Raw genomic sequence first — 17,221 nt, 5'->3', positions numbered from 1 at the left:
ATTAACCTGTAATGCTTAGATTTTTTTCACACAGTAAAAATTTTCTGTTATTAAATCCTGAAAAATGTATTTAAAAATTGTCCTCAGTTACCTCCCTTATCTAGAGGAATGTGATGACTAAGTGCTTTAGGAATTTGATGATCTTAGGTGGAAAGAATTGCCAAAACTTAAAGAGATCTGTGAATCATCAGATCTATGAACTATTGACCTGCTCAACAAATTGCTGGTATGAGCAGTCATTGCAGTGAAATCAGTGCTTTTAAAAGCTTTTGTGTTGCATTTTTTTCACCAGTCTTTTTTAAACTTGTGTGAGGCAAAGTTATTCTGCTATGTGAGTGGGAGCATATTATTTCTAACCAAATAGATTGGTTAGATACTTAGATTGGTACTTTAACCCAGTAAAGATAATACAGTTTCTCTAAGTTAGTAGTCATACCTCCCTGTGTTAAGCTCAATGGTTTTTAAGAAGCTTTCCTTTGTCTTTGTAATTGACATAGTGACCTGGAAATATACTGTTATTAAGAGATAAAAGTAGGAGCCCTTGTATTTGTTTAGCCATATATGTCCTATGTTGCTGAATATTTTCAGAATAATAAAATATGAAGGAATATCCTGTTGCATATGAAAACAAACATTAGGTGGGACTTGGTTAAGATGGAATATTTTTGTTTCAAAATCAAGCTACTTATAAACTTCATCTGTTTTGTTTTTCAGAGAACTATAATTGAAAAAGCATCTTCTGCATTTGAAGAAGGACAAGTTGTTGATTGAATGGTGGATTAATAAGTGGTTGTCTCATCCTAAGACTAAAAAGAAGATATCCTGGAAGTTGGAAAGAACTGGATTTTCACCCTAGTCCAGCAGCTTTGCTGCTCACTTAAACACAGATGAATGAAGACCCCATTTGGAAAATCACCAGGTCAGCGGTCCAGAGCTGATGCAGGTGAGGTGTTCTTTCTGAATGGTTTTCTTTGCTTTTAATGGATGAAAAGCATTATTGCTTTACTGACTTCTTAAATATGTGAATGATTTTCTGCACATGTTAATAATTTTAGATGTCAGCATTCCTGTTTTAAAAGAAAATTTGCTTTTATTCTAGAAGATCATGGCTTGAAAAGACAAACTAAAAAATTAAGTAGTAAATTTAAATGTAAATGTAGCAGTACAGATCTGACTGTCCTATTTTGTGTTGTGTCAAAAGGTATTTATCAGTGACCTGTGTGGGGAAAGCAACATAATTTTTTATCACCAACCATTGTGAATTGTAGCTTTTATGAAACTCTCAAGAAACCAACTGACAAGTGCAATTGGGAAAGCTCAGATAACTTCTAAAATACCTATGCAATAGATGATTTAGGTGCTGCCAAGTACACATTTGATTCATTGAAAAGTGGAACTGATACTGGAGGATTTCTCAGTAACCCTTTGGAGACTTTCAAACTTTTATTTTACCTGAGACTGTGTTAAAATTTGCTGTCACTTATTTGAAACATGTACTGATTCCAAAAGTAATGCAGTTATCTTTCAAGTAAGAGCTAGGGTTTCAAAGGAGAGATCCCTTGCAAAGTCTTAAATGCTTGGTTCAGTAACCAAATGGAGACAGTGATGACTGGAGCTCCTCAGGTGTCAGTATTGGGAGCAGCATTGTTTAACGTCTTATTCAGTGGTAGGGATGGTGGGATTGGGTGCACTCTCAGCAGGTTTGCTGATGACACCAAGCTGTGTGTTGCAGTCAGCATGCTGGAGGGAAGGAATGCTATCCAGAAGAACCTGGACAGGATTGAGAGGTGGGCCCTGCATGCCTTGGGATGTTCAACAAAGCCAGGTGCCAGGGGCTGCATTTGTGCTGGGGCAATTCCAAGCACAAGTATATCGTGGACAGAGAATGGACTGAAGACAGCCTTGACAAGAAGGATTTGGGGGTGTTGGCAAATACGAAGCTCAACATGACCCATCAGGGTCATGGTCACGTAGACACTCACAGCCCCAGTGGCCTCTCACATCCTGGGCTGCATCAAAAGCAGCATGACTAGCAGGTTGATGGATGTGTTACTGCCTTTCTGGTCCACTCCAATGAGACACCACCTGGAGTTCTGCATCCAGCTCTGGGGCTCCTAATATAAGAATGGTCTGGATCAGTTGGAATGAATCCAGAAGGAGGGCCATGAAGATAATCTGAGGTCTGGAGCACCTGTCCCACAAGAACAGGTGGTTGTTCAGCCTGGAGAGAGAAGGCCTCAAGGTGACCTAATTATGGCCCGCTGTTACCTGAAGGAGACTTCAAAAATTGCCGTAGAGGAGCTATTTACAAGCTCTTGTAATGACAGGACAAGAGAAAATGGCTTCAGACGGAAAAGAGAGTAGGTCCAGAGGATGGCCATAAGTGACTAAATGGCTGGAGCTCCTCTCATGAGAAAAGGCTGAGAGTTGCAGTTGTTCAGCCGGGAAAAGTGGAGGCTCCAGGAAGTGCATCCTTTTAGTTTTTAAGTGGTACTTACAAGGAAGACAGAGAAAGGCTATTTACCAAAGCCTTCAGTGACAGTACATGGGGCAATTGTTTTAAACAGAGAGTACAGTTAGGTTTGAGTATACAGAAGAAATTTTTTACAGTGAGTATGTGTGGTGAAACACAGGAACAGGTTACCCAAATGTGAGTGGCTCCTTGTTGGAAATATTTAAGGTTATGTTCAAAGGGATATTAAGCAACTTGATCTAGTAAAAAGTGCCTTCCCCCATCATAGGGCTGAACTAGGTAAACTTAAGAGAATCTCTGAGATTACCTAGAACAGCTGTTAAAAAAGAAAAAAAGTTGTACTTTAAGAAGTAACTTTTTAATGAGATTTGTTGAGCTTTACAGCATTATGGATACAAATATCTTATTTACTGCCTTCCATTTTTAATGGTGGTTGCCGCTTTCCAAGAAACTTACAAACAGCACATAGGGTTCCAGAATAGCTACATCTTAAGTAGAAATTAGAATTTTAAGTCTTGCCTATAAAATTTCTGTTATCTGAGATTGAATAATACAGCAGTAATATAGTCTTTATCAGGAGGAAAAAAAAATAAAAAGATACAGTGAAAGAGTGGAAATAGTCTATGTATTTTATATTGGATATGTTAATAATGTAAAATAATAAAATTGTTGGATTTTAGGATCATATATGGGTAGGTAGCAAAAAACAGTCTGGAGGTTAGAGATAAACTGGTGGTAGTGTCACAGATTCATATAGGGCAAAACTTGATGCATTAACAAAGCATTTTTCAACTGGCTTTGATTTCATCCTGTTGTAGAGACTTATCAATCAGTGAAACTGCAGGTTGGTAGCATTGTTGATAAAGACAATTTTCAGCTGTCCTGTCTGTCTGCTTAAGATGGAAATGGCTTTATAGATTGTTAACTAGGTGTAAAAGAAGAGATATTTGTGATTTATAATATCTAGGCTTTTGAAATCTCTCTCTGGGAAACATAATTTTTATGTAGTTCCTTTTTGAGAAACAAGAGGTAGGATTGAAGGTGGGGCAAAGAAGGTAAGGTAGATATTTAATTTTTACAGAACAGTAGAGTACATGGCTGCAGACTCTTGGAGTTTGTCAAAGTATAGAGTTGCTTTCCATGATGTAGTTTCTGTGAATCAGACAGGTGCTCTTGGCAGTGTGCCTCCCTGTCTCTCTAATTAGTGTATTGCTGTCCCAAATATAAGAGAAATACAGCCTTTTAAAAAAAGTTAATGTACTGTATATTCGACTGTAAAGTAAGATGTGATTACTCTGTGTTAACTCAATTGACACTTCTAAATCTAATGATCACCTGTATAGTGCTGTATAAGTGAAAGGCATGGTCCTCTGGAGTCTTTCTTAGCAGTGTTGTTCCAGAGATACAGAATCCTAACTGCATTGTGATGCATACATATCCTGCATGCATACAAATCCTGAACTGCATTGTAATGGGTTAATTTCTCAAGTTTGTTCATCAAGTCTATTAAAAAAAAAAAAGGAAAGCCGATGAAAGACCACAAGATAAATGTAACAGGCTAATATGTTGCAAAATGTCATAAGGCTTAAACTGCAATATGTCACAAGCTAGTATGTTGAAAAGCTGAATATGCAATATGTAACTACATGCAGCCACACACCTATATATGGTAAAGGCTATTGCCGGGTCATCAAAACTCTGAGAGAGAGGACAGGAGCCTTCCTCCAAACAACCACCAGAAGGCAGAAAAAGACCCCTAGCAACTACTGGCGCAGACGCAGGAAAGACCGGAAACTACGGCACCACAATAGATAAAAGAGAGGCCTGAACCGCCGGGTGTGTGTGAGCCCTTGGTGGAGCGGAGACTGCCTGGCTGCACCCAGTGCTGTAATTTGCCTATTATCACTTGCTCTGTCAGTTAATAAATTACATTTCATTTGGACTCACTTGTCGGTGATTGCTTCCTCACCACAAATCATAACATGCATGATGGTCAGGAACAATTGTAAAGCCTTTACTAGATGTTTTGAAAACAAAAAAGTACTCTCTTAGTAAAGAAAACTTTTAACACATATATGGGCATATAATAATTGAATAATATATGAGCATTTGTAGCTTTTCCACTTGTAAATCAAGTGTAAATTGTTTCAGTATTGTCTTTATTAGCTAAGAAAAGAGAACATGGATGTGAATTGCTTAGAATTGCAGTGAAATCTTTTGTGCAGAGTTAGAATTTGGCTTATGTCTGTACTTCTGACCTACTTCAATTAAAAGACCTCCCTTCTTCAAACTCATAAGTTGAGGTTGAGCAATACCAGGTGTGAATCAGCACACTGAAGTGTTTCTTAGGTCCCTGAAAGTAATTCTGAAATAGTCTCCAGATACAGAGTGGAATTACTGCTATTCACACTGATGATTCTGGAATACAACTTCAAAACATCTAGGTTTTGCTGCCTGTTGTAAACATAGGAGATATTCAGAGAAGTAAAATATGGTTGCTGTTTTCTGGAGAGCCTGTCTGATTTTCATGGATTGCATGGAGGGTACTAACTCATGTCACAATAGCAAAACATTGCCAGTAACTTTCTCCTATCCTTCTTCTTATTCTCCTATAGCCCCAGCTGAAATGATGTGTATATTTCCCTTGAAGCCAACATCCTGAACAGTTATTTTTTTAGTCTTGTCATACCCTATTTCTTTATCTTTGTCTGGAGTAAAGTTCAGAAACATGATTTCTAGTTTTGCTGTTGAATTTTAAGGGTTTAATGGAAGGGGTTGAATTAATGAGCCTCAGAAAACACAAGTATGACAAAACACCATATGACAGTTGAATTTTTAATTCTGCTGCTTTTATCTGGAAGCTGGAGTTTGTGGTCAATTTCTGTTACAAAAAATATGTTTCCGTGCTCTTAGTCATAAAAAAATAAAATAGTTTTATATGAAAGGAACCTTTTAAAGGTCATTTTTTAAAATAGAATATCCCCAGTCATTACTATGCCCCAAATTTGAAATCATGCTTCAGAAGACAGAAAATTTATTCATAATCCTTTTAAAGTCACAATTAATTTGCTAGAACTTAATAAAGTGCTTCACTGTGCTCTCTGAACCAATGAATGGACACAAGGCTACTGAAGTTGCAGTGAAGACTTGGACACTTCCAGGGATGGGGCAACCACCAACTCTGGGCAACCTGTGCTAGTATTTCACCACATTCAATGTACAAAAACTTCTTATAGCTAATCTTCTCCATTTTAAAATCATTACCTTGTGTCCTGTTGCAACAGGCCCTTCTAAAAAGTCTGTCCATATATTTCTTATAGGCCCCCTTCACGTACTAGAAGGCTGCAATAAGGTCTCTTCAGAGCCTTCTCTTCTCCAGGCCAAACAATCCCAACTCTCACGTTTGTTCATACAGCAGGTGCTCCAGCCCTCCAGTAATATTTGTGGCCTTCTGTGACCTGATTCCAGCAGGCCTGCTCAGTGCTAGGACCCCTGGATCCAGTGTTCCATTTGGGGTCTTACCAGAACAGAGGGGCTGAGTCCCCTCCCTGCCCCTGCTGCCCACACTGTTTTGGATGCAGCCCAGGACATGTTTGGCTCTCTGGTCTCGGAGTGCCCATGGCTGGGTCATGTTGTCCACCTGCTCCATTCTTGTGGACCAAGATGAATTCAGGAGGCAGATAGTTCTGATTTTGACCTTCTGACTAGAATATGTTAAACCTAAGATTCTGCACTGTCCTCTCCCCATGTCCAGAGCTGCTGTAGAGGACAGAGAAACTCTTGTTGCAATTTCTACAATTGTGTAGCTATTATGGTTTAACATAGTTTAGGTTTTAGTTAAGAAAAAAATCCATGAGCTATGGAAGTGATTGCCTGTAAGGACCTTGGCAGCTTCCTTTGGACCTGACAAAACCAATCAGTTGGCTAGTGTGAATATTGACAACCTGTTAAACCACTTAAAAGAGCTGAAAATGCCTCTGTGGAAAACGAGTTTAAAAATGAACAAATCCTGGGAAAAGCTCTCTTGCTTCTAGCCTTCCATCAGGTTACTGGATGCTAGCCAGGCAAGGCCTCACTCTGCTGTGTGGTGTGGCCAGGCCAGTCCGGCCCTGCTCTGCCACACAGCCCGGCCAGCCTGGCCTGCAGCACAGCTTGGCTGAGATTCTGCTGCCACCGAGTTCCAACCATGGCCAGTGGACCATGCCAGCTCCATTCGGCTTTGGATGGAGCCAAGCCAGGCTCCGTTACAGCCATGAGCCACTGAGCCACTCTGCTGGTGCAGCAGAAAAATCATGTGGCTAAAAGCAGAGATGGCTCTGCAGCCCCACACAGAAATCAGCTCCTGCAACTGGAATTTAATGCAGCAGGGACCAGAAAACAGCCATGCAACCAGAGTGGCCACTGCCCAGCAAAGATCATATGGCTATCCACAGCCCGGGCAAGATGTTAACATTTTTAGTGTACAGATGAAACTTGCCGTCATCAATCCTCTCTCAAGTGAGAGAGAAGGAAAGGGTGAAGACACATAGAGAAAACAACATAGAGACACCAAGGTCAGTAAAGGAGGAGATGGAAGTAGAATGAGGAGATGCCTTAGTCTTGGGCTGAAATTGTCTTGTATGGCTATGGTGAAGATATAATTGATAGATCAGACTTTTTTCCCCCCCTGTAACTCATGGAATGCGCTGGCGGGATGTAGTGTTCTAGCCACATTGAGCAGAGGCACCAGTGTTGAAGCAAGCAGATGTTGAAGTAGCTTGAACAGAGAGAGATGAGACAGATGAGAAACCTTTACCCAGAGATGGAAGAAGAAAACCTCTGTTTCCAGAGATAAAAGAAGAGAACTTTTGTTTCTATACTAGAACAACTCATCCTTAAAATTGTACCCCAATAAGCTGAAATGACTCACCTGTGGTGATAGTTATGGAAAAAACTACCAAAACGTGGGAGGGACTTAATGATTGCAGATTTCCAGCTGCTATTTGTGAAAATTAAAGCCATGAGGGGACTGTTTCTTGTGGAAAAGTCTCCATGGCATGGCAAGAGGGACTCCTCTCCCTGAGAGAACTGAAGAAAGACTATTTTAGAGGTGGTAAACTGACTGAAAGTCCCAGGCTTTGTGTTTTTACTCTGTCTCTTTCCCAGTGGAAAAGAAAAGAGGGTGTGGTGAGAGGTGAACTGTTCTGAAGGTTTATTCTGATTTCTTTCTATTTTTCTTTTAATTGTGTTAATAAAGTTTTCTTTATACCTTTTGAAGTTTGAGCCTGCTTTGCTCTCCTTCTAATCCTTATCTCACGGCAGAAAATGAGTAAGTAATTCTAGTGGGTGGACTGGCATTTGGCCAGCATTAGACCCACTATGGTAGCCAAGCAATTCAATAGTATAACCCAATATATCCTTAAAACGAGTTTACTTCTCTATGAGACCTATCTGAATTCAGTGCAAATTAAGAGGGCAAATTGTGGCAAATTGGCATCTGGTTAGTACAAGAGTGTGTTTAACCTAGGATCTTCAAATACTTGCTATTGATATATTTATTAAACATACCAATGCCATCACTTCATGTATTAAACTGGGAGCTCTCTTAAGATACCGACTTAAGATGATGAGTAGTACTTAGTTGTCTATGTTGCCTTTGGTATAGAGCTCATCACATCAGTGAACAAGTTGAATCTTAACAAAATTTGAAGATCCCAAAGTGAAAACTTAGGAATCAGCAAAATCCCGTTCCCGGAGGTCGGCATAACTTCTCTTCTGTACTTACTGCAAATGTTGGAGTAAATCTTCCTTCTGTGTCAATCTAGTGTTTTTCAGTTCTTGACTTTGAAAGATAAATCCTTCATATCTCCCTTCTTACAGGTTACAGAGTCCTTGAGAGGTGGACAGAAAGCAAATTCTTGCGCTGCACCATTCTGTTGTTTTGCTGTGTTTTTACTTGAGCTACTTTAGCCAAAATCTTACTTTTCTCTCATTAGCTGGAAATGTAAAATGTTAAGTACATATGTTCATCTTCTGTTGATGAAGTTTCTCTATCTTGTAAGAACAGTTCTTGGATTTGAAGAAATTACTTCTTTTAAAATAAAACATCACCATATTTTTAATAATTTTTTAAAATTTGTATTACATATCATAGAACACAGCCTCATGTACAGAGACGTAACTGAAATTATGCTTAGAAAGTTTTTTTACAGGTTGTAATAAAGTCCTAAAGCCTTACAGGTTTCTAATCAAACTTTTTGTGATGCTTTTTTTGTCTTTCCAGCTAAGCTCTTACAAATACTCAATTTAATTTGTTTTTGTAACAGTCAAAAATTGCAAGAAGGATCTTTACTGCAGTAATTGACAGACAAGGCCTAATTTTTAAAAATTAAGAACACTTCAGATATCATTACTGTTGGAAATGGAGATTCCTGACTATTTGATGCAAGCTTGAATATACTAAACATAAGATTATTTTAATTATTAATTAATTATATTAATTCTGCCATTTCTGTAACTTTGTGTATGCCCTCTTAAATTTCGCATACAAAAATTAAAATAATAAAATACTTATGAAGACTTTAAAGATTATTGGTACTGTCACTGCTTGACTCCTGTGTGATTCTCTTCAATATGTATGTAATTCTAGATATGCTTGGAACATGCACATAGTGTAAATTTAAAAGAATTGGTTTGTTTAAGCCTATAGAGAAATTAAAGCACTTCTCTGCAAATGTTAATTCAAGCATTCCTAGTTAAAATTCTAGGCATGTTTGTACATAAACACGAGCCTTTAGAGTTATACATGGTTCAGTCCAGCACTGTGACCAGACTGTTTTAGATATGGCAACCAAGAAGCAAAAAATCCAAAACAGCCCAAAACAAGCTGCTGTGAAGAAATTTTAACTCCATACTATTCAAAGGCAGTACAGTGAGGAAGACAGGGAGAATCAGGATCAAGGTCAGTTATCTTCTGGCCATGTAGTCACCATCAGCCATCACTTTAACAAGGGCTGTTTCAGTCAACCCCAGTAAATGATCCCTGTGCAGGTGGCCTTTGACTGTGATCTGAGGCTGCAGTTTTCATTCTAATCACTAATTTTTATTTTTCTACCTGTGCACATTACCTTTAATGTACAGTGTTCTTTTGAACGTGTTTTTCTGTCATTTTGATCTTGCATATTTCCTCTCCTGAATTCTTCACGGCTGCTCATAAGCAGCTCTCTTCCAGCGGAAGCCTGATTTCTGCTTTCCTCATTTCATCTTATTAAAAGGTTTCCATTTTTCATATTCATCCCAAGTTATCACTGGGTTGAGTGCAGTGCTCTTCTCTCAGTAAAAATTCATTTATTTTTACTTTTTTATGTGCTGTGTTAGATGCAGGTAGTGCTGGTCTTGCTAACTCAGGATGATGTGTATTGGCATCTCCTTTTACTAACTCAAGGATGGAAGCTTAAAACAGCCTGGTGATTCACTATTGTTGCTGATTCACCATTGCAACTACTGTCTCTGTTGTGTTTAGTTCAACTTCCATTTTAATAGTTGCTGTCACTCGTTAACTGAGCTTCTGTGTTGGGTTTGCATGGCAAGGTGCCATGGGAGGTGCAAGGGTGACTTCAGTGAGAAGTAGGTAGAAGCTTCTCCTGTGTCCAAGAAAGCCAGTGCCAGCCGGCTCCAAGATGGATCTGCCAACAGCCAAAGCTGAGCCTGTCAGTGATTGCAGATTTCCAGGCAGCTGCTATTTGTGAAAATTAATGCCATGAGGGGACTGTTTGGGGTGGGTAGTGCCACTGGGCATTGTATTTAAGAACGGGGGAAAGATTATGCCCCATAGCAGTTACGGGAGAGGAGTGAAACTATGTAAGCGTAGCAGCCCTGCAGACTCCAAGGTGACTGCAGAAGGAGAGGGAGGAGGTGTTTCAGGCCCTGGAGCAGAGAGTCCAGTGCAGACAGTGGTGAAAATCATGGTGAAGCAGCTGTGCCCCTGCAGTGCATGGAGGACCCTACACTGGGGTGGGTGGATGAAGGAGTCTGAGCCTGCAGGAAGTCTGCACTGGGGCAGGTTTCCTGGCTGGATCTGTGGCCCCATGAGAGAAGAGCCCATGCTGGAGCAGGTCTTGTGACCCTGGGGGGGGCTCACTGCAGAGCAGCCTGTTCCAGAAGGATGGCACACTGTGGAAGAGATCCATACTGGAGCTGTTTGCCAAGAACTGTAGCCCCTGAGATGGATTCATATTGGAGAAGTTTGGAGAACTGTCTCCTGTGGGAGGGGCCCCACACTTCAGTGGGGAAAAAGTATGAGTCCTTCCCCTGAGGAGGGAGAACTAACCCTAACCCTGAGGAGAAAGAAAGAAAGAAAGAAAGAAGCAGCAGAGGCAACATGTGATTAACTGACTGCACCTTTGTTCCCTGTCCACTTGTGCTACCAGGGAGAGAGGAGGTAGAAAAAAATTGGGAGTGAAGTTAGGCCCAGGAAGAAGGGAGAGCTGTGAGGAAGGTATTTTTAAGATTTAGCTGTATTTCTCATTGTCTTACTCTGACTTGCTTGGTAATAAATTAATATTCCCTTTGCCACTGATGGTGAATGGTGAGTGATTCCTCTCTGACCCTCTCTTGACCCAGGAAGATTTGGTTGTATTTTCTCTCCTTTGTCCAGCTGAGAGAAGAGATAGAGCAGCTTTGCCAGTACCCGGCATCCAGCCAAGTTCAGTCCACCCCAGATTCATGTGCAAGTAGCCAATGTCTACCTCTTTAGAGCCTTTTCCTCTCTAGAGCCTTTTCACTGATCAGTCATAACATGAAGTGTTTGGATTCTTTACATTTTGACATTCAATATGATGGCTTTTGTGTAAGTTCTTAAATTATTTTTCAGTAATTCCAACATCTTTTATATTGTAGGTCATGCAGGAGTGTCTGCCAGCATGATGAAGAAAAGAACATCCCACAAGTAAGTTGTTAATGTATTTACTAAAGAATAGCTCTCAGTAACTGGAAGTACTGTTCTAGAAATATATCTGATTGTTCCACTCTTCTTTTTGAAAACTGTGGAATAATATTCAGTCTGTGTATGTGTGTAGAGTCAGACTTCTAATCCTTTCAGGAGGGTAGTAGGGTAAAGAAAGCCCCACAGATAAAGTTTTAAATGTTCTTTTGACTGTTAATACTATATTTTTTAATACAATTTCGAAATTCTTCTGGAATCTGTAGAGAAGGATTTTCAAGCCTAGCTTAGCCATGTCTACTGTAGGATGTCTGTTCTCTGGCACAGAGTTCATGCAGTCACAAGATCAAAAAAAACTGCAAATCATCCTTACTAAGAACCCAGTTGGGAAGGTATCTCAGATATATCTAATCATAGATAGCACTATAACTGTAGTGTTGGAAAAGATTTTTCGTTTTTTAAAAATAAAGAATGTACTGAAATACTTCTGTAAGGAAGTTGGTGTTAGTATGTGAAGGAAGGATACCTGCTTTTGCTACACTTTCATGGCATGTATTTTTCCATCTTTGACATTTTAAATAGTAGCAGCTGAACACTGGTGAGTAGCTGTGTGAAAGTAGAGGTAACTTCTGGATATAATTGGTCTTAGTGTCATGCAGCAAGATACCATATCTGGCTGTATCTGGTGAGAGAAATCTAAGCTGGGTAAGTTGGAAACTTGAAATGTTACCAGCTGTTTGTAAGTGTAAAGTCATATAGTGTGTATCAATCACAAGCAATTTGTTTGGCAGGTGTATTTTCCACAATTAATCTAGTTAATCACTATTAACATGTTAACTGTTTCCCAGAGACAGCACTTGATGTTAAACTACTCTGATGCCTTCCACCAGCTCATCATTATCCATTCTTGTCTATCTTCATAGAAGGCAAAGAGAAACATTTTTTGTCTAGGGCAGGTAGAGTTGGTTAAACTTTAATTTCTCTTGTTCTCTTTCAACCGCTCAGAGAAAGGAGTGTATGATGGGAAGACTATCAGAGGTGGGTTGCCTTTTGTACTTGAGGGTGGCTAGATTTGTCTTTATTGTTGTGTTAATATACACTTATTTAAATAACTAAATAGGCTGTAAATTTATTAGCATAAAAGCTTTTGTGGGACATAAGAAGTTTTGATCTTGAGACATAATTTTGAGGTATTTAACTTAAGCATCCAGCTTAGTTTTATGTTAACTTAGCCTAGTTCAATTTTTTATTACTTAGTTAAGGTTTTTTTGTACCAAGCCAAGGTGACTTCTTGTGTGCTGCCTGAGAATGAGGTGTAGTAGTGGAACATTGTTTATTGTTTACCGTAAATGAGTAGGATATGAATATGATGTAATACTGTATGCTGACACTACTCTGAGCCAACATGATCGACTGTGAGTTAGTAATGTACTTTGTCACTGATTTAGCTATTTATATAGTTATGTCCTCATTTAAGGAAAAAGAAAAGGAAGCCTACTAGTACTCAAAGGCCATTGAGATTTTAAAGGTTTATTTCAGAAGGTTTATGGCAGAGGAAGGAGCAAGTCATGACTCAGTAAGTGAGGCTGTGATGGAATGAGCAGTGTGGATGAGCCTTCTGAACTCTTTAAATAGTAGTTAACTATTTGTCAGACAATACCCTTTTCTTTAAAGGAAAGAGGGGCCCACAACCGTTGAGCCTTTTGGAGATGATTCCAGTGGTTTTAGGACAGTTCTTCCAAGCGCTCTGTCACTGAGTAGTGGTGATCTCTGCCAATATGAAGCTGACCTCACTGGCATCAGATCAATCAATAAACTCACAAATGTCATTCTTTCCATGCTTAGTGTATTAGGATAGTGCAAGATCTAGCACAGGTATGAAACAATCCTTTCTTCATAGGCTCTCCAGATTTCTTGTAGTCAGCAATTCAGAGACTCGGAGGTGTAGGTTACAATTGCAATTTATTACAAGTGAACTTAAACATTTTGACATTTTGATACTACTTTAATGTAACATGCTCTTGGCTTCTGCAGCATCTAGAGCTGAAATTCACAACTTAATGATTTTTTTTGCTTTTGAGGGAGTATACAGAATATACTTCAAAACTTCTGTGTTAATTAACATGCCTCATAGTCTGAATATTCCGAAAAGTAGTTAATAACAATTCTCAGATCACCATTATGTTATTAGTCATAGACATTAATAAGATCACAGTTGTATTAAGTTTTGTATCCTGTTTTCTGTAACTTGCTTTGTACCATGAGAGATTTGAAGGCATACTGACCACTGCTACTGTACTGCTTCTATAATGTTTTATCATTTTCATTCCAGTTTTTCACAGTTGTGCATGTTTTGCATATCTGAGAGATGTCATTTTCTTTCATCCTTCTGTTTTTGTTTTTTTTTTCTTTTGGTGTTTTTCTGAGATGACATGATAAGGATAAAAAACAATCAACGAAACTTAAATGAGTAACTTTGTAGGTTACTGGGCATTGCCATTCCTATTTTTATAAATGCTAGTTTGTGTTTTAAGCACAACTCTCTGGTAATAGCTGATTTTTCTGCTAGCAGTCCTCTGAAGTTCTGAAATATGTTGGCTTCCCAGATAGCAGTAGCCAAATTAAAGTTTGTGTAAGGACCATATAAACACAGCTTTAACATCTGAGCAGATTTCCTTCTGGCTGTGTAGTCTTTAGAACATTTCCAAAATATCTGGTTCTGATAATGAAACTTTTTCGCATTAGGTTTTTATTTAACAGCATACAGCCTGCAAGATAAAGAAGAGGATCAGAAACTTTTGGGAATCGAAGGGCCGTTTACAATGATGATATGTCTGATGTGTCAAGAACTACGTCCAGGACTTGCTATTTTCTGTTTATCCTGGCTTCATTTCTTACATGTCTTATTGTTTTCAAATATTCAAGAGCAAATGTCTGTGGAAATTTTAAATACTGTTTTAATGAAAGAGAAGGAAAAATTGTGTTGGATGTTCTGGATAGAACATCATAGAAGGTTACTGAGTAACTTGATTTATTACAAAAATGACACGCTGTTGAGGAAAGGAGATTTGGTTACTTGGTTGTCTTACATAGAAGTACATTCATAACTTACTAATAGTTAGAAACTTTTGTTTGCTTTCTTACCATGTTCAGATACAAGAAGTAGGTTTTCCTTGATAATTTACTAGTTTGAGTATCTAATTTGTTATAGTATGAACAGCTTCAAATGAGAAGTGAGCAGCTGTTCAGTTATGCAACCTTCAAACAAAAATTTGAACTACAAGTACATGTAGCTGGTACTTGATTTGTAATTAAATTCCTAATAATCTTTGCTCTATGAGGCATTTTAAACCTGTTTGAACTCAGTTATGTTATCTCCTTCCATCTTTTTTTAGAATGAGTGTAAAGCTTTCTACCTTATTGTTCCAAATTAAATATTAAAGTGGATTATGCTTTGTAGGCAGAAAGTAAAGTTGACTGTGAGGTTGAATATCAATAGCATTATAACTTTTTTTCAAAGATGAAATGATGAGCAACATAAACTGCTTAAACTAGACAAAGCAATGTCAGTTTAAACTTTTTTTATTTCTACTAGTTTTTATTCCCTTCAGAATGAAGCAGTGTTCCATTAGCACTAATTAAATGAATTGAATACAAAACAAACTCAATTTTGTGCTGAGAACCTGATCTCTGAACTTATTCTGTAATAGTAAGCTATTACTGACACTTACTACAATTAAAAACACACACATATATATATATATATATATACTTGAATAGAGCTAGAATCTGAAAATACATTCTAGTTTTTGCATAAAATTAGATCCAGCTTTGTGGGAGAGTTTTTCTTTATAGGAACTCAAACCTGTTCCAGTTATCTGTGTTAATCAAAGTTAGGAATGCAAAACTGCAGCCTGATCTTTGGAAACCTCAAATGATAACAAAAGTGAAATTTGAAAATACCCTTGCTAAGATCTTCATGGTGAATTAACGTCTGGAGGTGGGATAAGTACTGAAGTTAATTGTGTTTCTTGTTTTTATCTAGTTATGATTACAGTTGTGATACAGCATTAAACATTCCAATATCATATTGTGAGTGTATTATTCTGAAATACTGCTTCCAGGATTTCAGTGGTATGATTGTTATCTGTATTTTTTGGATCATATAGGGACTTCTATGAGAGCATTAATCATATCTGGAGACCTTTTTCTTTGATCACTATCTCTAATCTAAGGAACAATATTGCCTTCTGCAACTGATCATCTTTTAGATGTTACTTTTAAGCTAGTTGTGTGTACATATTACTGCCATTGAAATGATGTGTGCTACAAGCAGTAGCTCAAAAATTTGTTTTACAACTAGTTGATATCCAGGAGAATTTTGTATATTGTCATAATGCCCCTTAGTTTTTTCCATTTGTGTTCAAAATTGTGTTTTTGATAGCTGGATAAAACAAAACTTGTATAACACTTTCAGTGATTTGGAACTGTCAAATAGCTTACATTACAGTTCATCAGAATAGCAACTGTTACTTACCAGAGGGAATTTTCATGCCAATTCCATGAAAATATCAGAAGGACAAAAAAGTTACTTGATCCGTTTTCCACAAAAAGGAGTATCCCCTCTCTGGCCATTTACATTACATGCAGTTTTTAATTTTCCATATTAAATATGGAAGTGTTGTTGCTGTCATGTGTCTTTAAAACTACATGGAATCAAAATTACCTGTAAATGAAGGAGCCAAAATTTTCTTCAGGTGAAAATAGGTCTGTTTTAGGGAAAACAAACATTTTGAAAGAATTTCAGTCAGCCACATAATGCTTGCACTGACTTCTTCCTTCTGGAAAGGAGTTGTTTACTGTTCTGCAGAGAGTAACAAGGTAGTAAAGTTGTAGTAGTAACTACAGGTTACTACTACAGTTACCAGGTAACCTTGTGTTTTGAGATTTGATCAGGTGAGTTTCACTTTTGACATTCAGTGTAGCAAGGGATAGGATTTGTTATTTTGGCTTAAGCAAACTACATTTAGAATTTACTGCTAGGAAACTGACCTTATACAGCATGTCAAAAATGTGTCACTACTTCTAAGTATGTTTTTCTTTTTTTCCAATAAAGTTTGATAAGCTTGATGACCTAATTTGAATAAGGTGTGCTAAACTATAAATATATTGTCATGTAAAAGCATACAGCTATTTTCTGAGGCAGATTATGTATGTACCTGTTTAATATTAATGTTTGTATCTGTGTACAGAAAGCATAGAAACAATGTGGGACCAAGCAAACCTATCTCTCAGCCACGAAGAAACATTGTAGGCTGCAGGATACAGCACGGATGGAAAGAAGGAAGTGGACCTGTAACACAATGGAAGGGCACAGTTCTTGATCAAGTTCCTGTAAATCCCTCGCTCTATCTCATAAAGTATGATGGATTTGATTGTGTGTATGGACTAGAACTTCACAAAGATGAAAGAGTTTCAGCACTTGAAGTTCTTCCAGACAGAGTTGGTAAGTGTTTGGGTTTTTTCTCCTAAATAAATACACATATTGGCTGACATTTATCACCAAATGTTTTCCACTAATCCCTGCAGACTTCCCCCAGGATAACCCATGACCACTTAAATGTTACTGCTCAATTTCATTTTTGTCTCATAGCAGGTAATCTAAGTGCTTTGATTTTTTTTCTATTCCAACAAATTTTGATGATGCTAGTGAGTGCAGTTGCTGTCTCTGTCTTTAAAGTAGTATGCAGTACGTTCTGTAGTTTTCAGATTAACATTGATATTTCCGTTAAAATTCCAACTCAAAAGCCATCTAGACTGTGTTGTCT

The 17,221-nt window shown here is 38.1% G+C and overlaps 1 protein-coding gene across 5 annotated transcripts in view; it reads left to right on the top strand.

Moving 5' to 3' along the window:
- Positions 1–17,221, top strand: part of SPIN1 (spindlin 1) — a 61,846-nt gene that overhangs the window by 37,488 nt on the left and 7,137 nt on the right. For all 5 annotated transcript variants that reach the window (XM_054652566.2, XM_054652563.2, XM_054652557.2 and 2 more), the window contains 3 exons: positions 715–943; positions 11,351–11,399; positions 16,646–16,899. In XM_054652566.2, coding sequence (XP_054508541.1) covers positions 892–943; positions 11,351–11,399; positions 16,646–16,899 — 355 coding nt within the window. In that variant the 5' untranslated portion in view covers positions 715–891. The remainder of the gene's footprint in view (positions 1–714; positions 944–11,350; positions 11,400–16,645; positions 16,900–17,221) is intronic.

The sequence above is a fragment of the Agelaius phoeniceus genome, chromosome Z (genome assembly GCF_051311805.1).
Source record: "Agelaius phoeniceus isolate bAgePho1 chromosome Z, bAgePho1.hap1, whole genome shotgun sequence".
Classification (NCBI taxonomy): Eukaryota; Metazoa; Chordata; class Aves; order Passeriformes; family Icteridae; genus Agelaius; species Agelaius phoeniceus.
The sequence above is the reverse complement of the archived record's forward strand: the minus strand, read 5'-3'. Positions and strand labels throughout refer to the sequence as shown.